Genomic DNA, 13860 nt, shown 5'->3' with positions numbered 1-13860 from the left:
GCGTTAACGATAGACTTGCCTCTTAGCAAAAAGTTGATGACTTGTACAGTTATTGTTTACGTGACACACTGAGTTGGAATGACTTGGCAATGTGTATAGAAATGTTAAAATTGAATTAATTGGTTAAAAGCAAAGGGTTAGGATTGTTGTTGATTCGTCCCTAAGTGAACAAAGTTGTTCTTCCTCACATGGTGGTACTTCGAGGGGAGGTGGTATAACCTCTATTTACATGTGCTTCTCGTGATGAATGACTAGGTTGTCTCGAGGTGTAGAAAACGAATACGGAGGAGTGATGCTGCAAATTTAATTTTTGCAGATTAGGGGTTTTTTGATTATTTGGGATTTTAGGATTTTCTTTACAGATTGAGTGATTGAGGTTGAGGAAAAAGGAAAATAAGATTGAATGAAGGTTTTTCTCGTATTTGCAGATCGCGAGAAAAAATGAATTCTCCTCTTTTTTGTGTTGCTGCAAGCATCCTAGAAGGCTTTCACTATTTAAGAATAAAGACATTCATTAAACAAATAAGTCTCACATGTATCATTTAGAGTATCAGCAACCAAGGAAAAATGAAGTACGAAAGCAGGCTTTAGCTAGTAATGAAAACTTTAGTAAAGCTTTTAGGTTCTTGACAACCTCCTCAATGACATAAACTGTAATCTTCTTTATTTGTTCAACATAAACATATATCTGATAACATATTGTGTCGGGTATCCTTAATATGTATGATAACCATATACATTAGGGAGCACATTGCACAATTTATAAAGAAAAGGGAGACCACATTTAACATTTTTAAACCATCGAGGGAACTAAAACGAACTTTTTTACACGAACCAATATTGTTCATTTTAATTATAGCATAAATTGATAATCATCCTTTACATGAACAACACATAAAATCCCAAAAATTGTCTCCCAACATTTCTTGTAGTTTTGGCAACTTTCGTTACAACAATATCACTAAAGTAGCAAATAGGGATTATCCCAACTCCCCTCGAAACAACACCATGTGATGAATGCAAAAATCTTTTGCCCCATGTCTCCGAACAAGAAGAACAACTTTATGAAGAAGTCGTTCTTAACCCTAACCGTTTGCTTTTAAATTTGGGAACAACAACTTTGCTCACTGCAGCACGAATCACCAACAACCCTAACCCTTTACTTTTTAAATTTGGGAATAACAACTTTGTTCACAGGAGAAATCAATAATTTCTTTTAACCATCTGTAACAAAATTTCCACATCATTTACTTTTAGTTTAAAAAATCAAGACATCAAATGATCTCACCATGCCACGACATTAATAAATGTACAAGTCATCAACTTATTGCCAAGGGGGCAGGTCTGCCGTTAATTTTTTTAATGTCATAAGCAAAAAGGACTATCGTGCACCGTTTTTGTGAAAATTAAGATATTAGTGAACTTTTGAAAAAAAGGAGGACAACACCCTGCAAAACATACAAAACAGAATGACCAAAATAGGTATTAAACCAAAGTTGTTAGATATAAAGTTAGTTGAATTATTGAAAATGATATTCTAAAATTAGTTTAATTATTGAAAGATAAAAATAATTGATTTAACGAAATAACAGTTGTTTAAATTAAATAAAAAAATTCAGACTTAGAAAGGATAAATACAATTATTTTTTGAAAATACACAATGGTGTAATTTTAAGAATGATTAAGTTTTTGGAATGAATGATTAAAATTAAGATATTTAACTGAATTTGACTGAAATGTTTTAAATAGAAAATTTTCTGAATCTTTATTTACTAATTCAAACTTTAATTTAACATTTTAATTTGTATTGATTAAAAGTTATACAGGATAAAGGAAGAACAAAGGAATTCAATTATTTTCAAATATAATTTTTCACTAAAGGAATTCAAAACTTTGAGAAGATTTAAAAACAACTTAACGCTAAATATATCTTTTTCTAAACTTTTAGGAAAATGACTTTTAACCTCTAATTTGTTTTACTTTTTTTTTGGGTTAAATATGTTTTTAGTCCCTATACTTTGGGACGATTTTGGTTTTAGTCCATATTTCAAACTAAGGTATAATTTAGTTTGAAACAACAAATAAAGTTAACAAAATTTGATAAAAAGGACTAAAACCAGAGTTTTCTAAAGTTGAAGGACTAAATTGTACCTTAGTTTGAAAGAGGGACTAAAACCAAAATCGCCCCAAAGTATAGGGACTAAAAACATATCTAACCCTTTTTTTTTTTTAAATATATCAAATGTTTTTATATAGTTTTTAGTCCTTTAAGAGAAAAAGTTGTTTTTCTATAAATTTAAACTAACATTTGTATAAACTAATTTGTAGAAGTTAGACGAACTTATTAGGAAAAAAAAAAGTTTGTTCTTAAAAGAATTTATCTTATATGTAAAATAAAGATTTTCACGAAAGAATTTTATTTAAAGATTAAAGTAGGTAATTAAGATCAATAACTTGGTCGTTGTAGTATAGTGGTGAGTATTCCCGCCTGTCACGCGGGTGACCCGGGTTCGATCCCCGGCAACGGCGATTTTTTGTTTTTTTTTTTTCATTGCGTCCGGTGTGCCTCTGTCGTTACCTCCCTAACTTCCACCATTGCGCCCTGTCGCTTGCTGAGAGAGCCTTTCGGCGGTCCCCTCTATACACCGTCGTTGAAACTTCAATTATCGCCTCTTAATATCTACATCACATGGTATGTTCCCTATAAGTTCACCCCTTTCAGGAGGTAGCTGGTAATCTTTTGCCTTTTTTTTGTCAGAAAAAAAAAGCATAATAATATTAAAACATAACGTCGCCTGAGAGATTCGAACTCTCGCGGGGAAACCCCATGTACTTAGCAGGCACACGCCTTAACCACTCGGCCAAAGCGACTTTGCTTGTTCATCTTATGGGTTTTATTTCCTATTGACATATTCAGATGATTCTTTATGAGAAGATAACGTGGATGTCTCATTGTCATGCTTTTAACTTTTAAATGGTGCTACCGGCAACAGTTCTCATTGTTATCCTAAAAGATTACAAAGGAGCAGCTTGGATCGAACATAATGTATTTTAGCTTGAATTTTACAAGCTTATGGGCAGCAATTGTTTTTTTTCAGATATGTTTTTGAATTTATATATCTAAGGTTATTCAATTTATAAATTTTTATTATGTCAGGAAAAGTCTGCCTAAAATAGAGATAATTGGAACTTATAAAATTCGTATGAGTTTAGTGATGATAATAAAAATATGAAAGAATACAAATAAATATGTCAAAATAGTTTTTAGATATAGTTATTTGTTGAGAAATTATCTTTTTGACATCTCACTAACCACTCAACAATCCATTTAAAAAAACAATATCATCATTAAAAAAAGAACTTTTATATTTATAACAAAAAGATAAAATAATGAATGTAAATTATATATAAAAATTTACTAACTTTCAAAATCTGATGATCCTTATTTATTTATGCTATTATTAAATATAATTTAATTCATAAATGACTTATACTTTTTGATATAACTCTTCTGAGAGTCGTACAGCTTGTGTTTTTTTTATCTAAGTCAGCACATAGCAGTTCAGTTGGATTAATATATCATCGTGGTGCTCATGAGTACGTAATATTGGTTATTCTATTTTAATAACTGATCACATAATTTTCAATGTTTTATTAATGTGTAAAATTATTGCTTATTCTTTTTTAATGTTTGTTTTAGAGTATTTATGCTTTTTAATAACGGATTAGGTATATTAGTACATAGCCCTAAATCAAACAATATTCTAAACTAACTAACCAAAAAAAAAACTAAAGAAGCTAATATTCTAACAAAAAAATGTTGGTAGATCAGATCGAATGATTAAAAAATTGAATTGATAATTTTATTTTTGCAGAAAAGAGAAAAAAAAAAAAATGAAGTAGAACACATAAAGGAGGGGAAATTAGAGAGGGATACCCTGTCGCTAATAGCTGTCACGGGGAAGAGGTTCCACTGAGTCGAGAAGCTTCAGAACCTCCATCTCCATGGCAAATCCCTCAAAATCGTCGAAATGGACCGACAACGTTTCCTCAATAGCAGCTCGCATCTTGTTCCTTCTTATCATCTTTCAGATCCCTCTTTTCAGGTACTCCCCATCTTCACTCCTTCCCAATTTATGCCCAATTTTTGTCTTTACTTTCAATATCATCTTCATCCAACTCTTCCAAGCCCGTCATAAGAAAAAATAAATTAAAAGGGGGAAATAAGGGAAGAAAAAAAATGTTTGTGTTCGATTAGACAGAAATCGATATTTGATCAGTTTTTCATTTATGTTAAACCACCTTTGTGCTTAAAAATGTTAATATCAACTCTAAAATTATTAATCGTTTGATGGTTGACTTTGATCATCTTCACTCATGCTACCAATTTTACTTAGTTTATTTTGTGATCTAATATAGCCCTGTTATCTATGTTGTTAAATAACTTAGATGTACTGGTACTAAAATGTTGTTCAAATATCATTATGTGATTTACTTTAATCTTGATATATTGAATTAGGGAATGCTTCTCATGGTTTGATAGTAGATATGTGGATAATTGAATTAGGTAGGCGAAGCTAAAATTCGATTGTAGATGAGCTAAAATTAAAATTCAGCGGAAGTTTCTACAAATAGATGAACTAATTTTAATCTATTAAGAAGCCAATATCAGTTTTCTTCTTTTTTTTTTTGTTCTTGAAGTTCTTATAGAAAAAGTTGTCCACTGGGCTTGTTTGAAAATTATCCTTTTTGCAGGGTGAGTTGCAGATCTGGCATGTGTACAAACCCTTTGCATGTCACATCGTCGCAGTTAATTGCAAGTGAAATCTTTCCTTCTGTTGCGGTGAAGGGCCTTCTGTACCCAGGGGCTGCAGTGAACGGCCTCATTCACAACATGACCATTCCAAGTTGGGATAGTTTGCTGGACTTGTATAATTTGACCAATGTGAAGGAAGCTTCTGCAGTTGCTGATCTTCAGCGCTTGGAGGTTAGACAATCTGATCACCCTACGCCTTCTGTCTTTTGGTTGTTGGGTATCTTTTTTTGGCATAAAAGTTAAATTAAACTTTTCTAATTTGAGCTTTACTCTTGTCAATGAGTTTTGGTGGACTATTTACCTTTAAAATAGTGATATCTTTAGTAAGTTGAGCACTAAATAAAAGTTGATTATTAGATTGCAAGTTTTAGTTGCCAACCTAGGAAGATGAAAACATTATGGCTAAAGAGAATACTTCAGAGGCATTATTACTAAAAATCATGTAAAGTGTGTGCCGTCATTGCTCTTGCTATTCCTGTCTATTTGCAAATTGTTGTCTTCATCTGTGGATCTATCTTTGGATTTCATTGTAGCACACGGTTCCATTTTCCATTGGATTTCTGTTTCTATGTTTGTTTTGACACTTTTAGGTCATAAAAGTCACATTAAATGTGATCCATGCCTAATCCTTGTCACTCTTATCTATTTGCAATTTGATATACCTTCATCTTCTGTGTGAATTTTTAAATTATTTCATTTGTATCTCCCAATTTCATTTTCCATTAGGTTTCTGTTTCTACGCTTCTGCTGATACTTTCTTCTAAATATACATCAATTGTTTTCCAGGTTCTTGCCGGAAGCTACTTCTTAGTGGCAGGAGCACTTGTGGGTGTTCTGAAACCCGGAAGAATGAGCGTGTTTGGGAACCTTCTTATTATTTGGGGACTGGTCAAAGAAGGGATTTTAGGAAAACCAGTAAATTCTGATCCTTCAAAAGCTGTGTACGTCTATCCAACAATGGTGATTGCTTTGTTATGTGCTTTCTCGTCCGTTAAGTATGATGTGAAGAAGGCTGTTAGGTCAGCCCCTGTCAGGTCTTCTGCTAAACCGCTTCAGAGCTCATCTAAGTCTAAGCTGAAATAGGCGATTCTCATGTTGGCAAGTTAAAATTGTACGCTTTCCACCCAAATTCATTTTGGAACATTTAGGTTAGTTTTTCCAGAATCATTACTCATTTTGCTACAACCCTTTTAATCGATTGAGCTTGTTGATCCTTCGATAGGAAAGAGGCTTAGCAAACTTATTTATACATATAGATATCAATCAACTGATTCAAGTGTTTGTTATATTAGAATTAATAACTAATGAAGTGATTTTTAAGTGTCTTTTCTGTGAATAGTTTACTGTGCGAGTGTATATAGAAAGAAATGGTTTTTTTTACTAAAATAGGCAAATCGGTCTTCTTTATTACAAGAATAGACACATTTTAAAAAATTACTAAAATAGACAAGTTGTGTACTCTTAGACAATTTCAGTTTTGTCTTATCTGAAAAGTTGAAGTAGTATATGTATATCCTTTGATAACTTCAATGAATTATAATCAATTACAAGAACGGATAAATTTATTATATATTGCTGAAATCATGTGGGATAGACAACTTTAAGAGTGAAGTCGGGTGGGATAGATGACTTTAAAGATGAAGATGTATTGGGATAGACGACTTCACCTTTAAAGTCATCAACATAATCGATTACCTGTTCTTATAATCAATTACAATTCATTGAATCATTGAAGTAGTTTAGGAGTGCTGTTCTCATAATCTTGAATCATTGAAGTAGTTTAGGAGTGCTGTTCTCATAATCGATTACAATTCATTAAAATAGTTTAGGAGTGCATGACTTTAACAGTTCAGGTGCAAGAAATTGTTGGAGGTTTACACGACTTGTTAATTTTCATAATTTTCTTAAAATATACCTATTCTGATAATATAGAAGATAAATTTGCCTATTTTCCAAAAAGAACAGGAAGAAATGTCTTCGAGAATTGTAGTGATAGTTTTTGAAGAAAAGATACAGAATTCTTCCCAAAATTGGTTGATCTGGTGGTGATGTCAGAAATTTCAATTCCTTGCAGCCAACTTTGGCACACCCAGAATTAACTACGAAAAATATCAGCATTTTGGTAATTCCATTTCATGTTGTTTGTTTATGAAAGTTATATATTTTTGCAAACCGGAGGCGTGAACGTGAACAGTCAAAATAACTGAAGTAGGAAGAAGGACATAAAAGGAACGAATTACAATTTGGTATTTTTGATGCCACCTACCAAATATTTCGTGTTTGTTCCCATGGAAAACTTATTGATACGTAAAATTTATTTATAAAATCTCACACAGTAAAACAAATGTTTTTGTTTTCTATTTGATGAAAATCACGAGTTATGGCATACTGAAGTTTTATGGTATATTTAAAAGTTTACCAAGACATATCATATATTGTCCAAGTGGAAAACAAAACATAATCAGTCAGTAATTTAAATCCAAGTTTCGAAGAAAGTTATGTCCCACACTCAAGGGCCATCTCGAAATTACGTGTACTTCTCAGTAGAAACCAACGCCAAAAGTGAACTGCAGCTTGAACATTGCATTCAGTCTTCGATAACCGATATACTATGACAAATATCTCATATAAAGATATTCTAGCACAGGGTAGAAGCAAAAGGAATCGCAGATAGAATTATAAAAATGACCAACCAGGAAATAAAAATGAAAAGTAGCTGAACAAACAAAAACAAGAAGACAATAATTTCCTTAAATTTAGTGAATTTGATTAAATAATTGAAAAGAAAAAGAATACAGAGGATGCTGATAGTTCACAGGCACATGGATTGCTGATATCGTCACTTTATCGTGGAACACCACAATAAGTTCAAGGAAAGAGAAAAACTTAAGTTGTTGGAGTTTGACTATTCCTTGACCACTGGTTGCTTGAAAAACGATTCAAAAATTATCTAAATAATAGTATAGATTAGTTCAACAACTGTTAGAGTTTAATAGCAAATAGCTATGAACATTCAATAGCAGAATCTTTATTATTCTCCTGCTACGTGAGAGTCGGTAAGTGCTGTGAATGCCTGTAAATGGAATACGGAACTTGATTTGTGCTGTGCATGTGTATCAAACAGACACCAGAAAATATTTAAATAGGATTTATATATTTTAGCATTCTTTCATGCACATGGAAGGAAGTTATATATCAGTGCCACCTAAATTTTATTATGTTCTTGTATATTAATTCTGACAAAGAAGTATAGTTCTATTTCATTCTTATTATTTATATCTTTGAGTTTGAAGCACTTCTGAAAAGAAACAAAGCTGATATATACATCTACACAGTGACGGTAAAATCAACCAAAAATTATTCTATTTTTAGCAAACAATATTTTCATTCTTATATACACTTACTGTGTCCTTGGTTCCATCATCTTACAGAAAATGTATGGATTCTGCGAGGAAGGTTCTGTTTACTTATCCTGTGGAATTTCTACTCTTACCCAGTGAAAATGTTAGGTCCGAGACTTTATTACATCACTATTCGACAAGTGTGTCGTTATCCTATGTTTCCAACCAACGTACATTTCCCATACACTCACCCGTCCGATTTTCATCAACGCTTCAGATTCGCTGTGAATATTAAAATAGTACTTTTATTTGTAAAGATTTTTCTATGCCGTTCTCGTCTAGACTGAAATCGGTTTCAGGCGATGTTTCTCCTGGAGAAAAGCAGAAAGGATGAAGCTTCGGTGCGGGGACTTGGAAATTCGATCGAAAAGCAAAGGAACTGGGTAGTTGCTGCTATAATTCGCCCTCCGATCTAAAATTCATAGCAAAAGTTTCTAGATTTTGCTATCTGGATTTGCTTTGCGCTTAACCTTACTAGAAGAACGATGGCTCAGAACAGTGTTGTGAACGGAATTAGGGCGATGCTGGAGGGGGCAGAGGCTGCCGTAACTGAGGAGTGTTGCATCTACAGAGTGCCCTCTGATATCCGCAAACTCAACGAAGAGGCGTACACCCCAAAGGTTGTTTCTATAGGCCCTTTTCACCACAATAGCCCTCACCTCCAGAACATGGAAAGACACAAACTCATTTACTGCAAGGCTTTTCTTGAACGATACCAAATAAGTTTGGAGAGCTGGATCCACTACATAGAAAGGGTGGAGCCCGAATTTCGAAGTTGTTACTCAGAGACCCTTCACTTCACCAAGGAGGAACTGGTGAGGATCATCTTTGTGGATTGTGGTTTTATATTTGAGCTGTTTTGGTGTATCTTTTATGAAGAATGGTTGGGGAAGAATATCAGCTTTCTCATGAAACATTTGTTAGCTACTAATATAAGATTAGATCTGTTGCTGCTTGAGAACCAACTTCCCTTTTTTGTTCTTGAAAACCTCTTCAATCTCTCCTGCCCCTCTGCACCTGCCGCTGCTCCTAACAGAAAGATCCCTTCATTTCTTGAGTTAACCTTTGACTATTTTATCTATTACAATAGATCCAAATTGACATCTCAAAATATTCGCATAATGCACTTCACGGATCTCATCAGAATATTTCACTTGCAATACCCTTTGCAACACCCTTTGCAACACCGGGTTCAGACTGATGAAACAATAATACATCTTCCTAGTGCTACTGAGTTGTCAGAGGCAGGTGTGGAGTTTAAGGTGAACACGCAAAGTGACTGCTTACTAGACTTGAAATTTTCTGGACGGGTTCTTCAAATACCGCAGTTGAAAGTGGAAGATTGGACTGAACGTTTGTTCCGCAATATGGTGGCTTTGGAGCAGTGTTACTATCCTGAACAATCCTATATTACAGATTATGTTGCTATATTAGACTTCCTTGTAAACACCAGCAGAGATGTGGATTTACTTGTTCGAAAGAGAGTGCTGGTGAACTGGCTAGGGGAGAGTGATTCTGTGGCTAGCATGTTTAATGGTCTTTGGAAAAACATCACACATATAAATTTCAATTACCAGTACTTTCTTCTCTGCAAAGACTTGAATGCTTTTTGTAGAAACCCTTTTAATAAAATGAAGTCCACTCTGAGGCGAGATTATTGTAACACTCCTTGGCAAACTGCTGTTTCCATTGCTGGAATTGTTCTCCTTTTTCTCTCTTTAGTTGAAGCAGTTTGTTCTATCTTGCAAACAGTTCGGCCATAGAATATGTTGAGTCATTTTCTCTGGAAATGTTTGGATGGTTTTCTTATCTAGATGTTGTAACAGATTGATTTAATCTTTTGATGATTTCTTCATCACGATTGGGATGATGGATATGCATGAAGTTCAGTGCTCTTCTACCAGACTGTGCTGCAAACTATGATTTAATGATGCTAATTCTCTCAGCTAGAGCGTTGTTGTTTTCAACGGATGAGTTTTTTCATTCACAATTTCATAGTTAAAGTTAGGAAAATAGTTATATTCGTGTGTTGTTTAAACTATTTATTAACTAGTATATATACATGTCTTTCTGACAACATATGAATCTCTAAAACATTAAAAAACAAAAGAGAGTTTTGTGAGAGTTGTTTAGAAAGGTAGTCTAAGATTATTGAACTCAACAAACCAACATTTAGATTCGTCAAATAATTAAGACAGATTAGATCATTATCTCCAATTATTGTTCTAAGAAAACTAGACAACATATGCATTAAGATATAGTCTTTGATTACTTTCAAACCTGCAGGTATCCTAAAATTACAAGTACATGTAGAGGTAAATAACAATTATTTCAATTTGCATCACAATATGTTCAAATAACTACACTAATTATGCACACTAACATATTGCAAATAAATCGTAAAATCATTATTATAAAATAATTACTAATAAATTATACTTTTATCTTCGCCAATACATATTCTTCAATTAAATTTCAAGTAAAAAATCTTTAACGCTAGAAAAGATTTCATAAAACCTTAGGAATTGATAGAATATATTCGATTGAACTATTCATAAAAATATCATTATAAATTTGTTAGAAGCAAATGACACTGTATTCTCATTATTAATTAGTATGTTACGCTTCAAAATTCAACTCACATAAAATATACCCCGACTTAATTATTAAGCTATCATGTAGTCAAATATCTATCCAAGAAAACAATGTTATAGGAAATTACCAAAATACTCTATATGATATCATGATATATATATATATATATATATATATATATATATATATATATATATATATATATATATATATATATATATATATTCAATTTTTTGGTTTTTTAGTCATTTGTCACACATGAAATACTTTTGTATTTTTGTATTGTGTTTACTTAATGAACAGAAAAAATAGATTCACGGACACATGTATTTAAATTTCTGGCTTCCTTTTCTTTTTCGTAAAAAGTGACTATTTATTTGAATTTCAGTTCTTTTTCAACTTGTATTACTTTTTTATCTTTCATTTTCTTATTCGATTATCATGACTTTGAAACTTAGGTGTTGTTGAACTTACATATATAGATTTGAAAAAAAAAATATAAATATAAGTACTATATAATAATAGCTTAAATGTTAGGTAGTATAAATTCAAATTTTATGTTTGCTAATGTTAGGAGAACACATATATATTAGAAATTTGATTAAACCTTGTCAAAAGAAAGAAAGGGAAATTGTTTAGATTACTAAGTTACCAATTTGGTCCATTCCAATTTATATGGATTAAGTAAAAAAATTCACATGATTAAAAAAGTTTTTTATTGAAAAAATTACAAGATAAAAATGTTCACAAAAAAAATTTATGAAACGATATGGACTCAATTCAAACTTTAGTTTAGATAAACTTAAATCAACTTTTAAATTGAAATAACTTGATTCGACCTATAAACTAGACTAGAGGTGTTTTTTTTAAAAAAAATTAATTAAAATTTTATAATAGAGTTAAATGATTTGAGAATAAATTTTGAGAATTTACTTTAATTAATTTAAAATAGAAAATAATAATCAATGGAATACTAATTTATAAATAACTTATGATAAATTTATTTTGAAAAAAAACCGTGAAATCAATTTTTTATTATTATTATTGATTTTATTTTTCTTTTATCTTTTTTTAATTTGTTTTCTTTCTTTGATTTATTATTTAATATTTTAATTATTTTGCTTATATTTATTTTCTTGTATTATTTTATTTGACTAATTTTTTTTATATAATTTTTAGAAAAACTAATTTGTTAGAAATCATTCCATATTTATTTATTGATAACCGATTTAGGATGAATTTTACTTTTTCTATTTTATTGACTATAAACAATACTAAAATTTTTATAACAATATTAATTTCATCGGTCATCAACAACATTATCAATTATTTTTTTAAAATTATTTAATAAATTAAGAGTGTTTTATTAATTTTAAACTAGATGAGGCAAATATTAACATACTCGGAAATAATTTTTGCTAACCTCTTATTTACAATATAAAGTATTAAATATATAATACCTATACTTGTATCTTATTTGAGTTTAGTATATCATCATTTATGTTTGTTTAATGCAGACTACTGAATAATGGACATATCCATTTCACCCTAAGCAAGCATGACCACCAATCCGTGTGCTGGCCGACAAAATAGTATTATAGTGTCTCATCTCCTCACAAAGACCTCGTTAATCAAACAAATCAATGAAATCAATAAAGTAGTGTAATAATTTATTGAGAAATTTAATGTGTTTTTTCTAAAAAAGATAATTTTTTTTTATAAAATTTACTTTTTAGGTTGTCCAGCCAAATCTAATGTTTCCGTCAAATCTTTATTTTCTTTCTGTCAATTTATTTTCTTTCTGTCAATCAGTTTTCTTTTTCTTTAATTATAATACTAGGTAAAATAACTATTAAGTTTTTATATATATTCTGTAACATTTTTTCATTTCATTTAAGTAAAGTAGTTCTTCTTCTTCTCACTCACCACAAAATAATTTTGAGATCTAAATAGCATACTTTAATCTATTGTCAAAAAATCATTATAAAAGGTTGTCAACGTACCATAAGCCATTACATAATGGGGAGGTTGACAAATAACATCTCAAAGATATATATGTGCTATTCAAGGATCAATTTGCCTAAAAGTAGCAAAAATACTTGAAAAGGAATCCCAATAAACAAGGTTTATGATGCCAAAGTATTGATGCCATTTTCTACATTGTTCTCTGGATTCACTGTATTTGCAAATATGTGAGTATAATGTATAGGTGGTTATCAACAATCAATTTCATCGTAAATAAAAGAATTATTTCTAAGATTTTAAAAATATACATAGATATTTAAATAGTTATATATATATATATATATATATATATATATATATATATATATATATAGAGAGAGAGAGAGAGAGAGAGAGAGAGAGAGAGAGAGAGAGAGAAATAAAAAATAAAAATAATATTACTTTAAATCAGAAAATTTAAAATAAAAGTAATAAAATTAATTAACAAAAAGTAATATAAAAATAAAGAAAGAAAAAAAAGAAAGTAAATATGAACGTTGGATTGTTATAATTAATATCTAACAATAATTATCAAGGTTTTGACTACTAAAAAATTTAGTGTCTAAATTGATCTCTAAATTTTTTGGTAGCGAAAAATTTGGTAACTAATGTTAGAGATCAGATGTTTACAAATGTTACTTAATATTATTATTAGTTGAAATTTTATGTTTTTTTTAGCGTTTAAGAAGTAAAAATTTATTTAAAAAAAAGTGTTAAGGCATAATATTCGGATGAATAACCATCGAAGGACATCTCTTAAACATAAATGATGAAGAAAAACTGGAGGGAGTCAAATATATGTTGTCAATTAGAGATATGAAAACTTAGTTATTAAGGAAGTAGTTAGTAAATGTACAATAATATTTTCTTTGTGCTTCTCAAAGAGTAAACGGTACCATCTCAAGATTATTCTTAATCTTTCTCAAGGAATAATTATTTGAAAAGTGACATATAAAACACTTTCATGCATAAAAGAAAATCTATATGTTAAGTTCTTTCAAAAGTTTTCTATACGTTTTTGTAAGATTTTATCTTAATTAATCA

General features: G+C 30.6%; 2 protein-coding genes and 2 non-coding genes across 6 annotated transcripts; 3 read left to right on the top strand and 1 right to left on the bottom strand.

The window, feature by feature from the left end:
• Positions 1-2457: 2457 nt before the first annotated feature.
• On the top strand, positions 2458-2529 carry TRNAD-GUC. The gene has a single exon. It is a non-coding gene; the product is annotated as a tRNA-Asp (tRNA).
• A 260-nt stretch (positions 2530-2789) lies between these two features.
• On the bottom strand, positions 2790-2871 carry TRNAS-GCU. Its single transcript has one exon. It is a non-coding gene; the product is annotated as a tRNA-Ser (tRNA).
• Positions 2872-3913: 1042 nt separating this feature from the next.
• On the top strand, positions 3914-6136 carry LOC106761161. The gene is made up of 3 exons (XM_014644678.2): positions 3914-4106; positions 4756-4987; positions 5603-6136. Exons 1-3 carry the CDS (start codon positions 4006-4008, stop codon positions 5897-5899), a joined length of 630 nt encoding a protein of 209 aa, XP_014500164.1. The 5' UTR covers positions 3914-4005; the 3' UTR covers positions 5900-6136.
• Positions 6137-6259: 123 nt separating this feature from the next.
• LOC106759979 (UPF0481 protein At3g47200) lies at positions 6260-10162 on the top strand. 3 transcript variants are annotated; one of them, XM_014643397.2, is made up of 2 exons: positions 6260-8156; positions 8248-10162. In XM_014643397.2, exon 2 carries the CDS (start codon positions 8703-8705, stop codon positions 9978-9980), a length of 1278 nt encoding a protein of 425 aa, XP_014498883.1. In that variant the 5' UTR covers positions 6260-8156; positions 8248-8702; the 3' UTR covers positions 9981-10162. The 3 variants fall into 3 exon arrangements, with proteins under 3 accessions (XP_014498883.1, XP_022636563.1, XP_022636562.1); XM_022780842.1 differs by having other exon boundaries at positions 6260-8387; positions 8517-10162; XM_022780841.1 differs by having other exon boundaries at positions 6260-8441; positions 8517-10162.
• Positions 10163-13860: the final 3698 nt, after the last annotated feature.

Source organism: Vigna radiata, chromosome 5, assembly GCF_000741045.1.
Source record: "Vigna radiata var. radiata cultivar VC1973A chromosome 5, Vradiata_ver6, whole genome shotgun sequence".
NCBI lineage: Eukaryota > Viridiplantae > Streptophyta > Magnoliopsida > Fabales > Fabaceae > Vigna > Vigna radiata.
This window is presented reverse-complemented; position numbering and strand designations above follow the sequence as displayed.

Bases quoted from the DNA above. Each gene is read 5' to 3' on its own strand.
- LOC106761161 (XM_014644678.2), top strand. From the start codon at position 4,006: ATGGCAAATCCCTCAAAATCGTCGAAATGGACCGACAACGTTTCCTCA. The intron at 4,107-4,755 runs GTACTCCCCATC...TCCTTTTTGCAG, and splicing joins TTTCAGATCCCTCTTTTCAG to GGTGAGTTGCAGATCTGGCA. The intron at 4,988-5,602 runs GTTAGACAATCT...ATTGTTTTCCAG, and splicing joins CTGATCTTCAGCGCTTGGAG to GTTCTTGCCGGAAGCTACTT.
- LOC106759979 (XM_014643397.2), top strand. From the start codon at position 8,703: ATGGCTCAGAACAGTGTTGTGAACGGAATTAGGGCGATGCTGGAGGGG.